The 19,360-nt window shown below is 49.6% G+C and overlaps 1 protein-coding gene across 1 annotated transcript; it reads left to right on the top strand.

Annotated features, from left to right (window-relative positions):
- The first annotated feature begins 661 nt into the window (after nt 1–661).
- On the top strand, nt 662–19,141 carry CHST6 (carbohydrate sulfotransferase 6). Its single transcript, XM_006063347.4, has 5 exons — nt 662–804; nt 924–1,201; nt 10,054–10,333; nt 12,204–12,279; nt 13,090–19,141. Exon 5 carries the CDS (start codon nt 13,106–13,108, stop codon nt 14,291–14,293), a length of 1,188 nt encoding a protein of 395 aa, XP_006063409.3. The 5' UTR covers nt 662–804; nt 924–1,201; nt 10,054–10,333; nt 12,204–12,279; nt 13,090–13,105; the 3' UTR covers nt 14,294–19,141.
- Nucleotides 19,142–19,360: the final 219 nt, after the last annotated feature.

Here is a 19,360-nt window from a genome sequence, read left to right as displayed (position 1 = left end):
ATCCTGGAAAGAATGCACTAATTTATAGTTCCAGCCGCAGAGATTTCTTTTTAGGTCGCACCACGGACTACAGGAGATCAGAATTCTCCATCTTGTTCAGATGCTTGGACTTTGTTATCTGTAGAGGGAAATAACATCTTTATTTACTGAAAGATACCGGTACCAGGACCTGCTATCAAGTCTGAGTCTCTGGGTTGAGGCTGGAGAAGCGGGGAGACAGCCAGCTGCAGGCCCACCTGGTGTCCCGGCGCCTCGCAGCCCAGCTAGTGCGCGGGGGCCCTGACATCCAGGTGACCCAGGCTTGGCTGGGGCCGAGACCGGGGGCTTGGGAAGCAGTTTGGATTCCTTTGGCTGCGAGGATGCCACCGAGAGCGAGCAGGGGCAAAATTAAGATTCGGTTTCTTTCACAAGGGCCTTTTGTGTTCCCAGGAGCCTCCCTTCTCTGGGGATTGATTGGAGGGCAAAACTCTTGGTCAACGAGTGGGATGAGAAGCGACGCGGCGGGCGCCCCCTGACACCCCGCGCCGAGCCGCGCTCCCCCGGGCCCACCTGCGCCCTCCTCTCGGGGGCTCGCCCTCCTCTCCGGGGCTCGCCCGCGCCCGCCCGAGGCGGCCGCCCCTCCCCCGAGGCGTGGCCCCTCGTCCCGCGGTGGGCAGGCTAGCCCGAGCCCGGGGGCCAACCGGCTCTTTCCTTCCTCCCCTCCCGCCCCGGCGCCCGCCCGCCCGCTCCGGGACCGCAGCCACGTCTGAAAGCGCCTCATTGTGCGCGCTCCGCTCCAGCCCGCGGCTCCGAGCGGCCGCACAGGTAGCGCGCGGCGCGGGGCCGGGCGCCCGAGGGGCTCCGAGACTGCTTCGTGTCCTGCCCCCCACCCCGGGACGGCTCCCTCAATATCCCATTCTTACGACACCTCTCTTTTTTTTTAGGGGACTCCTGCCCGGTTTCCAGCCTCCCGCCGCCTTGGCTCTCCAGGTGCCTCCAATATCTCGGCCCCCGCTTGCCAAGTCCACGCCTCTCGGAGCGCCCTCCGCCCCGGGGGCACGGGTGCCCCTTCAGAGCCGTAAGACCCTGCGGACTGTCCCGGCGAGGAGACAGCGGCCGCGGACGGAGCTGGGTGAAGGCGGCGTCCAGGAGTCTCGGCAGAGACTGGGGCCAGAGGCGTCTGCCCAGCGCCGCGCCCCCAGGCCGGGACACCTCGCCTGGGGTACGTTGATTCATACTCTCTCCTCGCGGGATGCCCACACCCTGGGCGGCCGGGGGCCCAGCTGGGGAGGCGGTGACCTTGCAGCCCCCCGTGGGCTGTGCCAGTTGGAGCTGAGGGTGGTTTTTATGAGAACGTGAAAAGAGCATCACCCTTTTCCAAGTGCTGGTTGGAAAGGGTCTTCCTGGGGCTTCAGCTCCACAGGTCATTTCTTGAGGATCCCTTGTCTCTTGGAACTTGAGTTTCAAAGGGTATGGCTTTCATTTAAAAAAAAAAAAAAAAAAAAAAAAACAGAAACAAAAAACTCTCCAAGGGCTTTTTCCATGGAACCCTGAAGGAAAAGCAGCTCGGGCAAGTGAATTTGGAACCAGATCCAGCTGAATTTGAGTCTGGGGGCCCCTGCTCCCAGCTGCTGGGCCGTGGGCAACAATAGAGCCTGCCTCCCTGGGCCTCAGCATAGGTGCCCAGCAGATGTTCACTCTCTTTTCTCTTCCCTCTTGTACTGGAGGCTCGAGGATGGGAAAAGTGAGGCCCCAAGAGCGGAAAAGACTTGGCTGAGGTGAAGCCATGAGTGAGTGAGCCAAGTACCAGAGTTAATAAGAATAGCAGGCTGCTCTGTGAGCCTGGCCATGCCAAGGGTTAGTGTGTTCCATTTAGTCCTCTCCAGACTGCATGGTAGGCGCTGCTAGAGCCTCCTTCTCAGAGTCAGCTGAAGCCCAGAGGTTATGAGTGACTGGCTCAAAGTGACACACCCCACTGGTTGTAGAGCACAGTTTTAACCCAATCTGGCTTCAGAAGGCAGGCTTTCAGCCATGATTCACTATCTTCTGTTTGGGATGTATGGCTTCCCTGGTAGCTCAGTTGGTAAAGAATCTGCCTGTGATGCAGGAGACCTGGGTTCAATTCCTGGGTTTGGGAAGATACCCTGGAGAAGGGAATGGCAACCCACTCCAGTATTCCTGCCTGGAGAATCCCATGGACAGAGGAGCCTGGCAAGCTGTAGTCCATGGGATTGCGAGAGTCCGACACAACTTAGCAACTAAATCACCACCACCTCCACTGCTGCCTAGGCTTGATTCTTTCTATTACTAGGGTCACCTGGACTTGGGTGGGCTATTTTCTTTGAGTTCTCCTTATGCACAGAATACAGTTGTGATCCAGGATTTTTAAAAGATCCTTGAAAAAATACTTTTCAGTGGACTATGTGCCAGACAGCATCTGTGTACTTTAATATTAATTCATTTAATCTTCAAATCAAGCCCATGAGTTGAGTTATATTATTTCCTCTAGTTATAGATTTTTTTAAAAAGTAAGCACAGAGAGATTAAGTAACTTGCTCAACTTGCTCAAGATCACCCAGTGAGTCATCAAGAAGAGTTCATCCTCTTAGCCCATGTGCTAATCCGACTACCTGGTATGAGAGAGATAAGGTCTGGCTTCTAGGCTAGTCAGGGGATTTAAGTACAGAAATGCATGAACAGGAGTATTCTTTGTAGTGATAGTAGCATTAACAAAGATTTCCCAATATCACCTAATACTCAGTCCATGTTAAAATTTCTCTGATTACTTCAAAGATATCTTCTCACACTGGGTTTGTCTGAATCAGAATCCAAACAAGGTACACATGTTGTCTTTGGCTGTTTTGTGTTTTCTTTTTGTTGTTGTTGTTTTTGAAAATAAGTTTTATTTAAATAAGTGTTTAAATACATTATGTAACATTAAAACTGAAGAGGGCGGGGGGGGGGGGGGGGGGGGGAGGGGGGAAACAACCCCAAATCAGTTGGTTACTTCACATGGCATTGGGCCACTGTTGCTAGTGAGTTGCAAGCTCTACAGCTGTGACTGATAGATTGGTTTGAAATTTGTTCCCTTGTCAGAAGCTGAACTGATAGAAGGTTGGCCTCACCTTCTAGTTTGGGAATTGATTATTTAGGATATTTCCGGTCAAAAAGACCTTGGTGGCAAGCCAGATGTCCTGGCCCCTCACTAGAGGGTGGTTGCCCTAAGCTCTGCCCGCCGGGTCACGCTGGGGACAGTAGGGGACCTTTCCCCAACCACCAAAGGCTCCCTCTAGCAGCACAGCTGCCTCACCATCCTCCATTCTCCGCTTCCTCGAGGGCTGTACAGGTGCGGACGTTCTCTCAGGACAGGGAACTCTGCAGAGGGACTGCTGAGGGCCTTCCGGCCAGACACAGCCGCCTGTGATCCTGGGGCTCTGGACTTGGCTGAAGCATCACTGTTACTGCTTTGTTTCAGGCTGGACACTGCCAGGTGCCTCTGCTTGACCTCTGTTTAAATGAAGGACCCCAAGACTAGACAGCATGGCTCTGTTCAGTTTGTTGCATGAAGGAGTTCCACTAGTCCAAGTTAAAAGCAGACCCCAGATGGTTACATTATACAGGCTGAGAGGTTTTTAAACTTGTGACAAGGGACATAAGAGAAATTCTACTCATTGCAAGGAAATCCTCACTTAAGCCTCAGAGAGCCAAAAGCACTTGAACCCACGAACCCATGAACCTTCAGCTGGTCGTCCTTAGCAAGTCCAGTCTCTACCAGGAACTGTCCTTAGCCAGTCCAATCTCCACCAGGAACTGGCGTATGTTCTTGCGCTGGTCACCCTGAAGCTGAATTCCTTCTCCATACTCCGGATGCTCAATGCAGTACCATTGCAGGCAAATTTCTTCCTAAACGCCTTCACTAGATCCTTTTTATCGTAATCATCAGCGATCCCCTGGATGGTAGTAAGGGTCTTCCTGCCGTTTCTTCATTGAATCCTTATATGGATATAATCCTCAGTGCCAGTAGGAGGCAGATCAGCACCTTTACTTGCATCAGCAAAGGGGTCCAAAGAATGGAGGTTCTGGATAGCGGACATAAATACAATTGAAGGCGGCCGCGGGAGACGGCTTTTTAAAAATAAATGAATCAAAATAAGAGATTAAGAAAAATAAACCAGAGAACATTCCAGATGATCCCTGCATAAGAGGGCTCAGTCCACACATGGGCGTCGGGTACCAGAGAGGAATGTGTGAAATATGCACCCTCTATTCCTTGCAAGTGTTACTGCAGAGAAGAGGGGGAGTCCCAGACTTGAGGCCCCTCCAGCTGTCAGGTGCAGTGATTTAGACCAAGTTAGGTGTTGTGCTTTGGTGATCCCCAAAGTTCAGAGCCTTGGAAAAAGATTTCTGTGTTGGTCTCTGCTCATCTGCTCTGAAGTGCCCTGCACATGGCTCTGAGCCAAGGAGACTTGAAGCTCCTTTCCCAGACTAACTTGATTTCACTTCCCAGTAGGTTCCTGCAGGCAGGTCTGGTTACTCCAGCAGCATCTGGGCTCTGTGACTGTAGCCTCCCTACCTCCGGCTGATGCCACACAGCTGCTCCCCAGGGCCAGCAGGGGAATGGCAGATGTGGCCGGGCTTAGGGCCAAGCACGTCTTCACCACTGCCTGCCCCAGCCCAGAGCCCTGAGGCTGAGTGTGGGTTGGAGCCCTTGACAAAGGCCAGGTAGTTTTCCATCCCACGCCCCTAGGCACCTAGGCACTCAGGTCAGCTGGAAGATGGTTTGGGGGTGCCTCTCTCCCTGCAATAAAAGCTAAGTCAGCAAACTCCACCCATGCCTCTTTGAATCGATGAAAAAGACCTGATTGTTAATGACTGACAAAGTAATAAAACAAGAAAAAAATGACCTGTAATCTGGCCACAGAATAATAACCACCAATATTCAGCACGCATCCTTCTGGATTTCTGATTATACTAAATCATTTAGGTTTTTGTTTGTTTGTTTAAGTAACAGCTTTATTGAGATATAATTTACATTCTTTGAAGGTACAGTTTATAGCATATTCAGTCTTGTGCGTTAACCACCTGAAGGTTCATCTGTGTCGGGGCACATATCACTGTTTCATTCCTTCTTACTGCCAGAGAATATTCAGTTACATGAGTACAGCACATTTTGTTTATCCATTAATCAACTGATAGGCATATAGGACATTTCCATTTTGGGGCTATTATGATTAATGCTGCTGTGAAACTTCATGAGCACATTTTTGTGTAGACAAATATTTTTGGTTCTCTTGGATTTGTGTATTTTAGAGCAGAATTGCTGGATCACGTGGTAATTCTATGTTTACTTAAGGGATGACCTGCTTTCCGCAGCAATCCACCATTTTACATTCCCACCAGCAGCCTATGAGGGTTGCTGCTGCTGCTGCTGCTGCTAAGTCGCTTCAGTCGTGTCCGACTCTGTGCGACCCCATAGACGGCAGCCCACCAGGCTCCCCCGTCCCTGGGATTCTCCAGGCAAGAACACTGGAGTGGGTTGCCATTTCCTTTTCCAGTGCATGAAAGTGAAAAGTGAAAGTGAAGTTGCTCAGTCGTGTCTGACTTCGCTCCGTCCATGGGATTTTCCAGGCAAGAGTGCTGGAGTGGGGTGCCATTGCCTTCTCCATGAGGGTCGCAGTTTCACCATATTCTCACTAACACTTGCTATTATCTTTTTTTTATTACAGCCAAGCTAGAGGATGGAAAGTGGTATCCCAATGTAGTTTTGATTTGCATTTTTCTAATGACTGAAGCTATCAAGGATCTTTTCAGGCACTTATAGACCATGTGTCCATCTTCTCTAGAGAAATATCCACTCAAATCTGTTGCTTATTTTAAAATCAGGGTTTTTTTTTTATTGTTCAGTTGTGAGAGCTCTTTATATGTGGGTACAAGTCCCTTGCTATTTATATGATTTGTAAATATTTTCTCCCATCTGTGGATATCATTTCAGTTTATTGATGGTGTCCTTTGATATTCACGTATTTTTAACACACTGTATGTTTTGCTGTGTTTTTTTTCACTCAACATTATGTAGTGAAGTGCTCTAAAGTTAGACAGCTGGAGTTCAAATTCTGACTGTTGCTGTGTGGGCAAGTTCCTGAACCTTTCTAAGCCTCAATTTCCTCTTCTGTAAAATAGGGTAGCACATCAGACACACCTCATAGCATTGTTGTGAGATAATCCTGATCTGAGCTTCAGAGGAAGTTAGGTTGGAAAGGCTTGGTATGTAGGAAGCCCTCACAGGTGGTATTCCATGATTCCCACACCACCACAGGCATCCATCTTTCTCCTCTCTCTCCCCTTCCCTCCCTTGGTCCTTTTCCTGTCTCTTGTTCTTCTTTTCTCTCTTCCTTCTCATCTTTCCTTGTCTTTCTTGCCCTTCATGTCAGCCTTCTCTCCAGCAGATACCCTGGGCTCCATCAGAGCTGGTTCATCTCCAGGGGTGGCCCTTGATGCCTCAGGTCCACGCATGCCTCATCCGAAATCTCTTTTCTTTAGCCTTTGGGATTCCTGAACAGAATGGCCTGCAGCTGATGCCAAACTGAGAGAAATCTGAGCCAGGGAGTGGTACCTAGGATTACCTTTCACTGCCTTAGACTCTGCAGGGCTGGGAGACACTGGAGATGGAGGAGCTGCAGTCTAGAGCAGCCGGAGTGGGCCCAGAGGGCAGATCCCTGTCCTCCCGCACCTCCCCTGCGAGGCCTGCCCTGTAGCTCAGTGTTCCCATCGCACATCAGAGATAATGGGGGCTCCTTCTCTGTCTCTCAGACCAAGAGCTAGTCAGGGATGACTAGAAGCCATCATAACATTTAGATGCTCAGCAGAAAGAAACACAGAACAAGTGGGGAGTCACTCCCTTCGGATTTGGATCAGAGTGCCTGATATCGATTCAGCAAATATCTATTAATATCATCTGACTCAGGCTTTGGGGCAATCCCTGACATGACATTTATTGTCTTACTCTGGCAGGATTCTTAACTTTTTTTTTTTTAAACAATTCAATGATCTTAATATTAGGTTATTTTTTATTTGAAAAAAATAAGATTTTTGCAATCTCTACGTCCTGAAATGTGGCATCAGGCTTACTTTTTTTTTTTTAATGAGCGGCTGAGCCCACATACTCTTTGCCTTATACTTTGTAGGCACTGAATTTATGAGTATAAAGCTACTATTTCTGAAAGGACAGACATTAAAAAACTGCACCTCTCAATGCAGGACCAGTTCCATGTTCTCCCGTGTGCCGTGGGCGATGTGTCTTAGTGGCCTGAATACACAGCTCTCTACTACTGGAAAGCTAATCTTGCTAATCTGGGATACAAAACAAAGTCCCTCCGGGCCTTTTGATAAAATTGATTGGCATTTTTCTATGGGCTATCATATTAGCTATTATTATAGAAAGCTCAGTCATGTCTGAGCTTTGTGACCCCATGGACTATACCCCACCAGGCTCCTCTGTCCATGAAGATTTTCCAGGCCAGAATACCGGAGTGGGTTATCATTCCCTCCTCCAGGGGATCTTCCCAACCCAGGGATCGAACCCAGGTCTCCCACGTTGCAGGTGGATTCTTTACCATCTGAGCCACCAGGGAAGCCCATAGAAAGCAGGGCAGAGCCCTTTTTCTTCCTCTTAGTCCCTTTTTCTTCCCTCCAAATTACTATATTTACAGAAACAATATGCTTCAGTTAATAGAACACTTTCCTTTTGTTGGCCATGCCTGGTGGCTTGAGGGATCTTAAGTTCCCTGACCAGGGATTGAACCCTGGCCCTTGGTATGGAAAGTGCAGAGTCCTAACTGCTGGACCACCAGGGAAGTCCTGACACTTTCCTCTTCATGTACTTCTTACCGAACTAAGTTTGTTTCAGATGCCTGGAGGCAGGAACTGTTTCTCTAATTATAATTTTACACTAATGATGTTCTGTATATAGTGAGGAGGAGGGAATAAAAGACATTTGGGGAAATTCAAGGAGCAGCTCTGGGTAGATTGCGTAGAACAGGGCAAGTCCAAGTTGGAAATCCTGGTCTGCGATGCCGTCAGCGGTGCTCGGCTGTGAGAAGTCCAGGAAAGCATGCACACCAGGGTTTGCTTTCTTTAACAGCAAATCTGCCACGAATGGGGCTGGGTTCAGTGGGATGACTTCTTTTTTTTTTTTTCCTTTAGATACTGTACCTACAGCCTCTCTGGCCTTCCTCTGACCCTTGAACATGAAATGCTCCTTCTTGGAGCCTTCAGAGATGCTGCTTCATCTGACATACTAACCTCTTCTCTCTGCCGGCTCCCTCACACAGCCCTTCCCACAGTTATTCCCTGCTCAGCCTTCAGATCCCAGTTCAAAAAGCACTTGGCTAAGGAAAGACTTCTCTGCTTGCCCTTAGCTGCAGGCTCCCACAGCACTGTCCTTGCCCTTTATTACACTCCCTATCAGTTCAGTTCAGTTGCTCAGTCGTGTCCAGCTCTTTGTGACCCCATGGATACTTACTATGGCTTGTGGTTAAATGATCACTTGCTTCGTGGTGACCTTCTCAGCTAGAAATTAAGCTGAAGGCAGTGGCCACATGTCAATATTTACTTTCATGCTTTGCACATAATAGCCACAGAATAAATGTTTACAGAATGAATGAAATAGTACACGAACATACAATAAAGAATTTCATATAAAATTTTAGGATATTTACAGAATTTCTAGTATGTATATGCTTTTTTCTTTTAGGTCTTATACACTTTAAAACTTTTATTTATTTTTATTTAAGTATAGTTTATTAACACTTCCAGGTGTACAGCAAATATATATATATATAATTCTTCTCCCATATAGGTTATTACAAAATATTGAATAGTTCCCTGTGCTATACAGTAGGTCCTTATTATTTATTTTATATATACTAGTGTATATCTGTTAATCCCAAATTTCCAATTTATCCCCCTCATCCCTTTGGTAACCACAAGTTTGTTTTCTGTGTCTGTGAAATCCCTTGGACTGCAAGGAGATCCAACCAGTCCATTCTAAAGGAGATCAGTCCTGGGTGTTCTTTGGAAGGAATGATGCTAAAGCTGAAACTCTAGTACTTTGGCCACCTCATGCGAAGAGTTGACTCATTGGAAAAGACTCTGATGCTGGGAGGGGTTGGGGGCAGGAGGAGAAGGGGACGACAGAGGATGAGATGGCTGGATGGCATCACCGACTTGATGGACGTGAGTTTGAGTGAACTCCGGGAGTTGGTGATGGACAGGGAGGCCTGGCGTGCTGCAATTCACGGGGTTGCAAACAGTCAGACATGACTGATGACTGAACTGAAGTCTATTTCTGTTTTGTAAATAAGTTCATTTGTATCATTTTTTTTTTTGGATTCCGCATATAAGTGCTATCGTAAGGTATTTGTGTTTCTCTGTCTGACTTAGTATGATAATCTCTAGGCCCATCTGTGTTGCTGCAGATAGCATTACTGTATTCTTTTTAAGGCTTGGAAATATTCTATTGGATATATGTACCTTATCTTCTTTATCTGTTTATGAACCTTCAGGTTGCTTAACAACAACAACAAATGAATATTGGGGTACATGTATCTTTTTAATTAGAGTTGTCTTTTCAGGTATATGCCCAGGAATGGGATTGCTGGATCATATGGTAGCTGTATTTTTAGCTTTTTGGGAAACTTCCATACTCTTCTCCATAGTGGTTGTACCAGCTTAGTAATACGATTTCCACCAACAGTGTAGGAAGGTTCCCAAAAGGAGAAAACTCCACACACACAGAATTTTGTACCACTTCTATATATCACCTTTTCAAAAATTAGACAAATAATAAATATGTGCCCACAAAATATTACAAAGGATTCATAGGAGAGGCAGATGACCCTTCCAGAGTGGGGAGCTTCAATGGGCAGAGGTTTAGGAATGGGGCCACCCAGAGCCCCACACTGGGGGCCTGGCAATTGGATTCAAACCCCTGCCCTACCCCTTACTAGCTGTGTATTCATGTCTCTAAGCCCCATTGCCTCAACTAAAACACACGGGATGATTTTTACCTTCTAGGGACTTGGGGAGAATAAAATTCAATCAAGAAGATAAAATACACATCCCAGTGCCTGCCTGACATGTTCTTCCTCACTTGAACCCTGGGCCAGTTGGTGGTGTGCTGAATGTAAGGTGCCTTCTCAGAAAACGCCCAGCTGGGACCTGGATTCTCTGGACACCCTGAGTGTGCAGGATGTTTCCATCTGCTTCCTAGTTCTTGAGTTCCAACAGGAGGATCAGATAACAGTTCCTGTATAGTGTGTCACTTAAGAAGACCTCTGGCATCCCTGGAGTGCAGGTAACAAGCATCTTGGCCTGGGGGTAAGATCCTCCTTACCAGGGGAGGGTGAGGCAAGCCCGGGAAGCTGTGTTTGGGCCCAAGTATCAGGGTCCTGTGTTCTGCAGGATCTCCCAGCACCAGGGGAGAGGCCAGCAGCCTATGATTAGAAAGTGCCAGAAACCTCGAAATAAGTCCTGGGTTGGGGTCCCTTGCTGTCTCTCCAAACCTTGGGTCCTTTGTCTAAAAAACTGAGATCATAGGGAATTCCCTGGCGGTCCAGTGGTTGGGACTCCAAGCTTTCACTGCCAAGGGCCTGGGTTTGATCCCTGGTCAAGAAATTGGGAGCCCACAAGCCAAGTGCTGTGGCCAAAATAAATAAATTAAGCTAAATAAAAAATTGAGATCATAATGCCCACCTCAGGAGCTGTTGAGTTAAATCACCTAGCTGTATACGCATGCTTAGTTGTTAAGTCATATCCGCGACCCCATGGGCTGTAGCCCACCAGGCTCCTCTGTCCATGGGATTTTCCAGGCAAGAATACTGGAGTGGGCTGCCATTCCCTTCTCCAGGGCATCTTCCCAACCCAGGGATCGAACCTGCGTCTCTTGCATTGGCAGGTGGGTTCTTTACCACTAAGCCACCAGGGAAACCCCAAATCTCCTAGCCCTTGAGGTAATATATGTCAGTAAAGAGGAGTTAGAGTTTCCTCCCGCTCCTGTACCCTGTTCTTGGGAAGCACAACCTCAAGGAGAGGAGATAACGTGTGCACAGCAGGCGGGTGGCTGCTGTCCAGGTCTTCCGGGGGAGACCGAGCAGGAAACAAGAGCTGCTGGGCATCCTGCAGGCCCCTGATACGGGGGGAGTCCAGAGGGGTCTGTGCTCACAGTCTAGACGCCATCTGCCCTCAGTGGTGACGTGGCCGGTGAAGGTGTCTCCGTGGGGAGCAAATGCTGTGAAAGGAAAGAGGAAACTTCCAGATCCTTCTCTTCCCAAGCAGCTCATCCTTGAGATCGCAGCAGGAAGAACAGTGCAAAGAGGAGAAAACTCTGGGACCTGGGGGTGGGGGAGCTGGGCTCGGTGTTCCTTTCATTCTGTAGGACCCTCTGTGGGACATTCTTTCTTAATTAGTTTGTATTGGAGTATAGTTGATTAACAATGTTGTGTTAGTTTTTGCTGTACAGCAAAATGAATCAATGATTACATCTATATCCACTCTTTTTTAGATTCTATTCCCATATAGGTCATTACAGAGTACTGTGCTATAGTAGGTCCTTATTAGTTATCTCTTTTATATATAGTAGTGTGTATATGTCAATCTCAGTGCCCCAGTTTATCTTTCCCCCTGCACCCTGGGACATTCTTAAGATCCACTAAAGGACTCAGGCATGTTCGGGGGCTGCAGGGGGCCTGGGAGATGCTGGGATTCCAAGCATAGGTGACCTCAGGGGTCTTCTCTGGGCGGAGACTCCCCATGGTTTCCCCTCAGACACAGCTGAACACTACATCAGTAACATGGGACACGTGAGGCGCTTTACCAAGCCCCTTTCCTCGTAACGTGTTTGCAGCAGCATTCCTCTCGACAACCTTACGGTCAAATGTTATCATCCCCATTTTACAGAGGAGGAAACTTGAGTCTTGGAAAACTTAAGTCATTTGTCCCATCTCCCAGCTCCTGAGTGGCATCAGAGAGACTCAAACCCAGCAGGAGAGACTTTCATTTCACTTCCATCTGGGAAAATGTATCCAGCCACCTGCTCATCCCTGCCCAGCTCCAGCCAGGGGAAGGGCAACTAGACTCCCACCCGAGGGGAACTTCTGTCAGTCTGGGAAGACAGAGCCCTCCCAGTGTCCAGGGCCATCTGACCCAGCCCTCTCCTGCCTTCCCAGGCCCTGAAAAACCTCCAGGCCTCTCCCATGGACCTGTGATCGAGGTGGGCAGCCCTCCCAGCAGCCAGGGACAGCAGTAAGTAACCTTAGCATGGAAAGGGGCCTGACTCTGCCCTCATCTTTCCCCTTCTCCGGCTCCGTCCTACCTCTCCCTTAACTGGTTTCTTCTGCCAAATCCCACCAATCCAGAAGGATATCCTCCCTTGAGAATCCGTGCTTCCTGCAGGACTTCACTCTCCATGGGTGAGAGCAACAGTTGCTGTTTTTTATCTATTTATTTGTAATAGCAAAAGTAACATCTGCTTATTTAAAAAGTCAAACAATACAGAAGCACACTAGGCAGAAAGTGCAAGTTTTCAGGTATGAGAATTACTACATGCCCCAGCCCTCGGGGCTCATCCCAATACTCCAGGACCAAGATGAATCCCCTTTTACAGATGGGTGAACTGAGTCACAGAGCAATGAAGCCTTTGGTCTGAGATGTTAGGCTAGGAAGTGGCGCAGTTGGGAAGGCTCTGCTAAATCATCCAGCAAGCTATTTAGGTAAACAACCTAAAATTGCTCCCCTATAAGGAATTTTAAGCAAAAAGCAGGACTTCCGGTTTACATATATGTTCCCCCTGAGAAAGAAAAGGGCTGGGGAAGAGGAAAAGAGACAAAGGGAAGAACATTGCCCATAGTCTTGTGCAACTGGCGTTTGGCTCTGCAAAGACTGCTCATACCTTCAAGTCACAATCCTGACTTGGGAGGTCCTCAGTGGGGTGGTCTCCCTGGGGCGGTGGGCAAGTTCCAGAGCTGCTCCCCGCCAGCCCCAGACGGGGATGTGGGATGTGGGATGGGCAAGTGGCCCCTGATCCCCAACAGCTACTGCCTGCTCCCTCTGCAGGTCTCCGGCCGGCGGCATGTGGCTGCGGCGCGTCTCCAGCACGGCGGTGACCGCGCTCCTGCTGGCGCAGACCGGCCTCCTGCTCTTCCTGATCTCCCGGCCCAGACTGCCGCCTGCGGCGAGCAGCGAGGAGCGGGTGCATGTGCTGGTGCTGTCCTCGTGGCGCTCGGGCTCGTCCTTCGTGGGCCAGCTCTTCAGCCAGCACCCCGACGTCTTCTACCTGATGGAGCCCGCGTGGCACGTGTGGGCCGCCCTGTCGCAGGGCAGCGCCTTGGCGCTGCACATGGCAGTGCGCGACTTGGTGCGCTCAGTCTTCCTGTGCGACATGGATGTGTTCGACGCCTACCTGCCGTGGAGGCGCAACCTGTCGGACCTCTTCCAGTGGGCGGAGAGCCGGGCTCTGTGCTCTCCGCCCGCCTGCAGCGCCTTCCCGCGCGGCGCCATCAGCAGCGAGGCGGTGTGCAAGCCGCTGTGCGCGCGGCGGCCCTTCAGCCTGGCGCAGGAGGCCTGCCGCTCCTACAGTCACGTGGTGCTCAAGGAGGTGCGTTTCTTCAACCTGCAGGTGCTCTACCCGCTGCTCAGCGACCCAGCGCTCCACCTGCGCATCGTGCACCTGGTGCGTGACCCGCGCGCTGTGCTGCGCTCGCGCGAGCAGACGGCCAAGGCCCTGGCGCGCGACAACGGCATCGTGCTGGGCACTAACGGCAAGTGGGTGGAGGCCGACCCGGAGCTGCGCGTGGTGCGCGAGGTGTGCCGCAGCCACGTGCGCATCGCCGAGGCGGCCACACGCAAGCCGCCGCCCGCCCTGCGCGGCCGCTACCGCCTGGTGCGCTTCGAGGATCTGGCGCGGGCGCCGCTGCCGGAGATCCGAGAGCTGTACGCCTTCGCGGGCCTGAGCCTCACGCCGCAGCTCGAGGCCTGGATCCACAACATCACGCACGGCGCCGGGCCCGGCGCGCGCCGTGAGGCCTTCAAGACCACGTCAAGGGACGCGCTCAACGTCTCACAGGCTTGGCGCCACGCCCTGCCCTTCGCCAAGATCCGCCGTGTGCAGGATCTGTGTGCCGGAGCACTACAGCTGCTGGGCTACCGGCCAGTGTTCTCCGAGGACGAGCAGCGCGACCTCAGCCTGGACCTGGTGCTGCCGCGCGGCCCGAGCAGCTTCAGCTGGGCCTCGTCCACTGCTGAGCACCCCGGGCCGTAGTGGAGGCCCCCAGCTGGTGGTCACCAGGGCCAGGAGACCCACGCGTGGTGCCGAAGGGGCTGGGCACGAGGTGGCCCAGAGTTTGGGAGGTCCCGCCTGTAGCAGGCCAGGACCGAGTTCCCAAACTAGTTTCTTTCTGCCCACTTCTCTTTCTTTCGAGTCCTCTTTAGGAGCTGAATGGTTTCCCCTGGTGGCTCAGCAGTAAAGAATCTGCCTGCAGTGCAGGAGACGCAGGTTCGATCCCTCCCTAGGTGGAGAAGATCCCTGGAGGAGGGCGTGGCAACCCACTCCACTATTCTTGCCTGGAAAATCCTATGGACAGAGGAGCCTGGTGGGCTGCAGTCCATGGGGGCAGAGAGTCAGACGTGACTGAAGTGATTAAGTAACAGCAGGTAGGAGCTGAATTCCTGACAGGAACACTCTTCATAGAAAGCAGACTGGTTCCCCCACTTCTCCTGAGCACAGGGAATAAGTTCAAATGACTTGGCTCCTTCTCCAGCACTTTCTTTCCCTCTCAGTCTCCCTCAGGATGCCTCATCCTGCAGCCGAGAAGGCTGGCCCAGCCCTACTTGGGACTGGAGGGGTACTGTGGCCAGCTGGCCCCTGAAGTCAGTACATCTCCCCCTCCACTGCACCACCCCCAGACTCTGTTCCCCCAAATCCTCTGGCACCACGTGCCACCAAAGCCAATGCTTTTATATTCATCTGTGTCTTCAGCAAGAAATCAGCCAAGCCTATATCTTGGGGTCTCCCTTTAGTCTTTCTCTGACCCAATCTCCCAGGAGCCCATACGACCCCATCACCTGCCTAAGTAAGGTGAACTTTTGATTTGTCCTCATGGGAAAGCTCCTACTTACAGAAATAAACATATTTAACCTGTATGATACAAATTAGAGTGTACGGCCTATAAAGTTGGAGAAGCAAAATGCAAAAGTGAAGGGACTTGTCCAACGCTACAGGATGAGAAGGAGGATGAAGAGAGGGACACGGGTTTGCTCTGAGACCACAGTGGGGAGGAGAGGGGGCATCAGACTTGCAGAAACCTGTTTCCCGGACCAAGAAGGGTCAGATTTTCCCATCCTGTTTGCCCAAGAGCTCGGCAGTCGGCCGTAGCTAGGACCGCAGCTGCAGGGTGAGATGTGGGAAGTGGTAAGCTCGGGGTTCAGAGTGCAGAATCTAGGGAGCTTCCTGGATAAGCCTGAAGGGAGGCAATGAGCAGGCAAAGTAGAGGGAAAGAAGGCTGGGCAGGCCTGGGCAGCAAGCCAGGCAGAGCGTGTGGCAGAGCAAGAGGCTGGCAGCAAGATCAGTGCCTGGAGGGCAAGTCACGGGGTGGATGTAACCAGATAAAGCTTGCCAGGAGCTTGGAAGAAAAAAGGCTCTAGGGTGGCTGTCTCCCTGTGGTCCTTCTGTGCCAGGCCCTGGAGGAGAACAAAATATGATTCCTAGCTGCAAGCTACAGCACCTGGCTCCGCCGGCAGAGGGTCTTACGAAACAGAGGCTGGATTTTAAAAAAGGAGGTGGGGGGTAGGCGAAGGGGGAAGATGCGGATATGTAAGAGCTAGTCTTAAATTCAGGAAATGAAAGCCAACACGTGCTCCAAAAATGTTGAAAAGGAGGGAGAAGGGTCACAGAACCTCTGGGAAGGACAGGGAAGCAGATTGGAGTCCGTGCAAATAGAATACCCATCACACCGGAATACAGAGCTGGGCTGCAGACTGACAGTTAACCACCAGAAGACCTTAGCCCATTCCCGATGGGAGTGAGAACTGAGGCCATCAGTCACTAGGAGGGATTCTGGAGGTTGCTGGCTTCCCGTTCTCAGCCTGGATTGGTGGGACCTGGATTGCAGACCCACGTCCTCACTGCAAAGCAGGCAGGTCAAGGGAAGTCTGGCACTTTCCATTTCTTCCTCGCAGGGAGCAGATTGATACTGACCTTGAAGCCGAAACTTCAGGATGCCTCAGTTAGGGACCCGTCTAGCTGTAGAAACTTTGGGCCCCATAAAGCCTCCATTTGCCCCTTCTCACAATAGAAGAAAGTTTTTAAAATGCAGAATTTATTAATGACTTAGGCTAGGGTCACATGGGGCTTAATATATGGGCTGGAACTCAAACTTACATCTTTGACTTCAATGCTTGTGGTTCTAACAAGTAAACTGAACTGGGGATGGAGCAGAAGCCTCCATCATAGGCTTCAAAAGGCAGATCATCATCCAGAGATCTGCGTCTCTGGGTGTCAAGGAGCTGTCCTGACATTTTGGGGTTTTTTTGTTTTCAGTTTTATTGAGGAAGAATTGACATACATCACTCTGTAAGTTTAAGGTGTACAACATGAGGGTTTGATTTACCTATATTGGAAAGTTATTACCATACTAGGTTTAATTAACATCAGCCATCTCAGATAGATACAATAAAAAGAGAAAAATGCAATTTTTAAATTTATAAATGTTACAGGAGGGAATTCTCTGCCTGTCCGGTGGTTGGGACTCTGTGCTCTCACTGCTGAGGGCCCGGGTTCAGGCCCTGATGGGGGAAATAGGATCCTGCAAGCCACATGGCATGGCCAAAAATAAAATGAAAATGTTCTAAGAGATGGAGATTTAATGCCTCCACCTCTTCTCCTCTTCTCTCCAAAATTTTATTGTACTTTTAATTATATAATTGACCTACAGTGCTACATAAGTTCCAGGTGCACAACATAGTGATTCGATATTTTTAAATGTTGCAAAATGATCGTCTGTGTCCTGGCATTGAGCTGCAAACATCTCGGGGTGAGCAGTGGGCTGGGGCAATGGGGCCCCTGCCACCGGCCCCTTTCCTCCCCATATGTGGCCCCCCCATCCCAGGATAGCCTCTGGGGATAAAAGCAGACTCCTGGCTCCACCTAGAAGGAGCACATGGTTAAGTGGAAGAGTCAACCAGGAAGTCTGCAACGTGCTATGTTCGGGCAAAGAAGGTCCAGCCAGAGGGTCATGGTGCCAGAGGCTGACATGCAGTCACCAATCCCTAGTGGGATCCAGGAAGGCATTTGGGTTGGGGCTCAGAGCCCAGCCTGATACTGGCATCCACAAGTTTCGTTTGTCCCTGCCAGGGTCACAGATTGTCTCAGCGCCAGCACAGTGAATGGCTTTTGCTGTGTGACTCACTCCTTCTCACCTGTCTCCGAGGTTCCAAGATGCCAATGACTGGCTCTCAGATGCTGCTACCCGCGTATGGGGCCTTCTGGACAAGTCTCTGCGTGCAGCAGGTTTTCAGCAAGCCCCTAGGTGAACCCAGATAAGGTTTCAGGACAAAGACAGACAGTGCCCAGTCCATTGTTTTCACGAGTTAGCCCTGGGTCAGGCCCTGGAACAGAATAGTCACAGCCTTTGCTCTGGTGGGGAGTACAGACAGTAAATAAGTCCTATAAGTAAGCATGCAACTGTGAATAAATAATAAGAATGGGTAGAGGGTGGCCTACTTTACTGTGGAGAGTCAGGAAAACATTTTGAAGAGGAAATATTTGGTTCAAATAAAGGATGGATAGGAGTTCATTGAGCACATGATGAAAAGGCAGAGAGCTATTGAGGGATTGGCCCCTTTGGAATCATGTTTCCTTGACAAAAGGCTCACTCCTGGGAATCCAAGCTCGTGGGATGGGAGAGGACCCCAGGAGATGAGTGAATTTGTGTGTCTATAGTAAAGATTCCTAGAAATAGAACTGCTGGATCAAAGAGCATCCATCTTTTAAATGTGAAGTTGCCAAATTACTCCAAAAATGACTTACCAACTTATACTCTCTGGAATGGTGTCAGGAATGCCCTTGTCACCCTTTCCTACTGAGCGCCCCCCATCATCTATAGAGGTAAATAAGTCATTTTCATTTTTACCTACCTAATGGAATATTTGGGCTTCCCTGGTGGCTCAGATGGTAAAGAATCTGCCTGCAATGCAGGAGACCGGGTTCAGTCCCTGCGTTGGGGGGAAGATCCCCTGGAGAAGGAAATGGCAACTCACTCCAGTATTCTTTCCTGGAGAATCCCACGGACGGAGTCTGGCGGCCTACTGTGCATGGCTCACAAAGAGTCAGGTACGACTGCCGCAACACCCAAAAACTGTTAAAGCGCTACTAGGAACAATCGTGTCTATATCTCCTGCTACCAGTGCTGTAGGATATTCACTTAGCAGCTAAATAGCTGGATCATGAGTATCTTCATTCAAATTATGCCAGATGGTTGTTATCTATTTATGGGCTTCCCAGGTAGCTCAGTGGTAAAGAATTTGCCTGCAATGCAGGAGACATGGGTTTGGTCCCTGGGTCAGGAAGATCCTGACCCTGGAGTTTCCTCCTGGAGGAGAAGATCGCAATCCACACCAGTACTCTTGCCTGGACACTCCCATGGACAGAGGAGTCTGGTGGGCTACAGTCCATGAGATCCCAAAAAGTGGGACGCAACTGAGCACGCATATATCTGTTTCTGCTTCCATAGTTCCAGCTGCCCTACAACCTCAGTAACAATCAGCGTTCTCAGACTTTAAAATTTTTGGCTGTTGGGTGGTTGACCAGTGACATCTCATTGTGATTCATTTTGTGTTCCACTGATTAATGAAGTTAAGCATCTTTTCCTATTAATATTTTTGTTGGCCACTTGTATTTCTCTTTGCTGAAGTACCTATCCAGGGCTTTTGTTTGTCATTTTCTTATTGATTTTTAGAAGTACTTTGTATGTTCTGAATGCCACTCCTATGTCAGTTATTTATATTTCAGATATTGTCTCCCAATTTGTGACTTGTCTTTATATTTTCTTTGTGATAACCCTTGTATAACACAAGGCCTTAAAGTAATTAAATTTACCCATTCTTTCCTTTATGGTCTTTGCTTTTTGTATCTAGTTTAAGAACTCCTTTACCATCATGGACATAAAGATATTCGACATTGTCTTCTGAAAGTTTTATAGTTCTTCATCTCACTGTAAGTGAAACGGAGGTGGTGGGTGGCTAAAAAATACACACACACACACACACACACCAAGTTTTTGTTTGCTTTATATATGCTTCATAATTTTCTTGTAAGTTTGTGTTTTTTCTG

The sequence above is a fragment of the Bubalus bubalis genome, chromosome 18 (genome assembly GCF_019923935.1).
Source record: "Bubalus bubalis isolate 160015118507 breed Murrah chromosome 18, NDDB_SH_1, whole genome shotgun sequence".
Taxonomy (NCBI): Eukaryota; Metazoa; Chordata; class Mammalia; order Artiodactyla; family Bovidae; genus Bubalus; species Bubalus bubalis.
This window is presented reverse-complemented; position numbering and strand designations above follow the sequence as displayed.

Bases quoted from the DNA above. Each gene is read 5' to 3' on its own strand.
- CHST6 (XM_006063347.4), top strand. From the start codon at position 13,106: ATGTGGCTGCGGCGCGTCTCCAGCACGGCGGTGACCGCGCTCCTGCTG.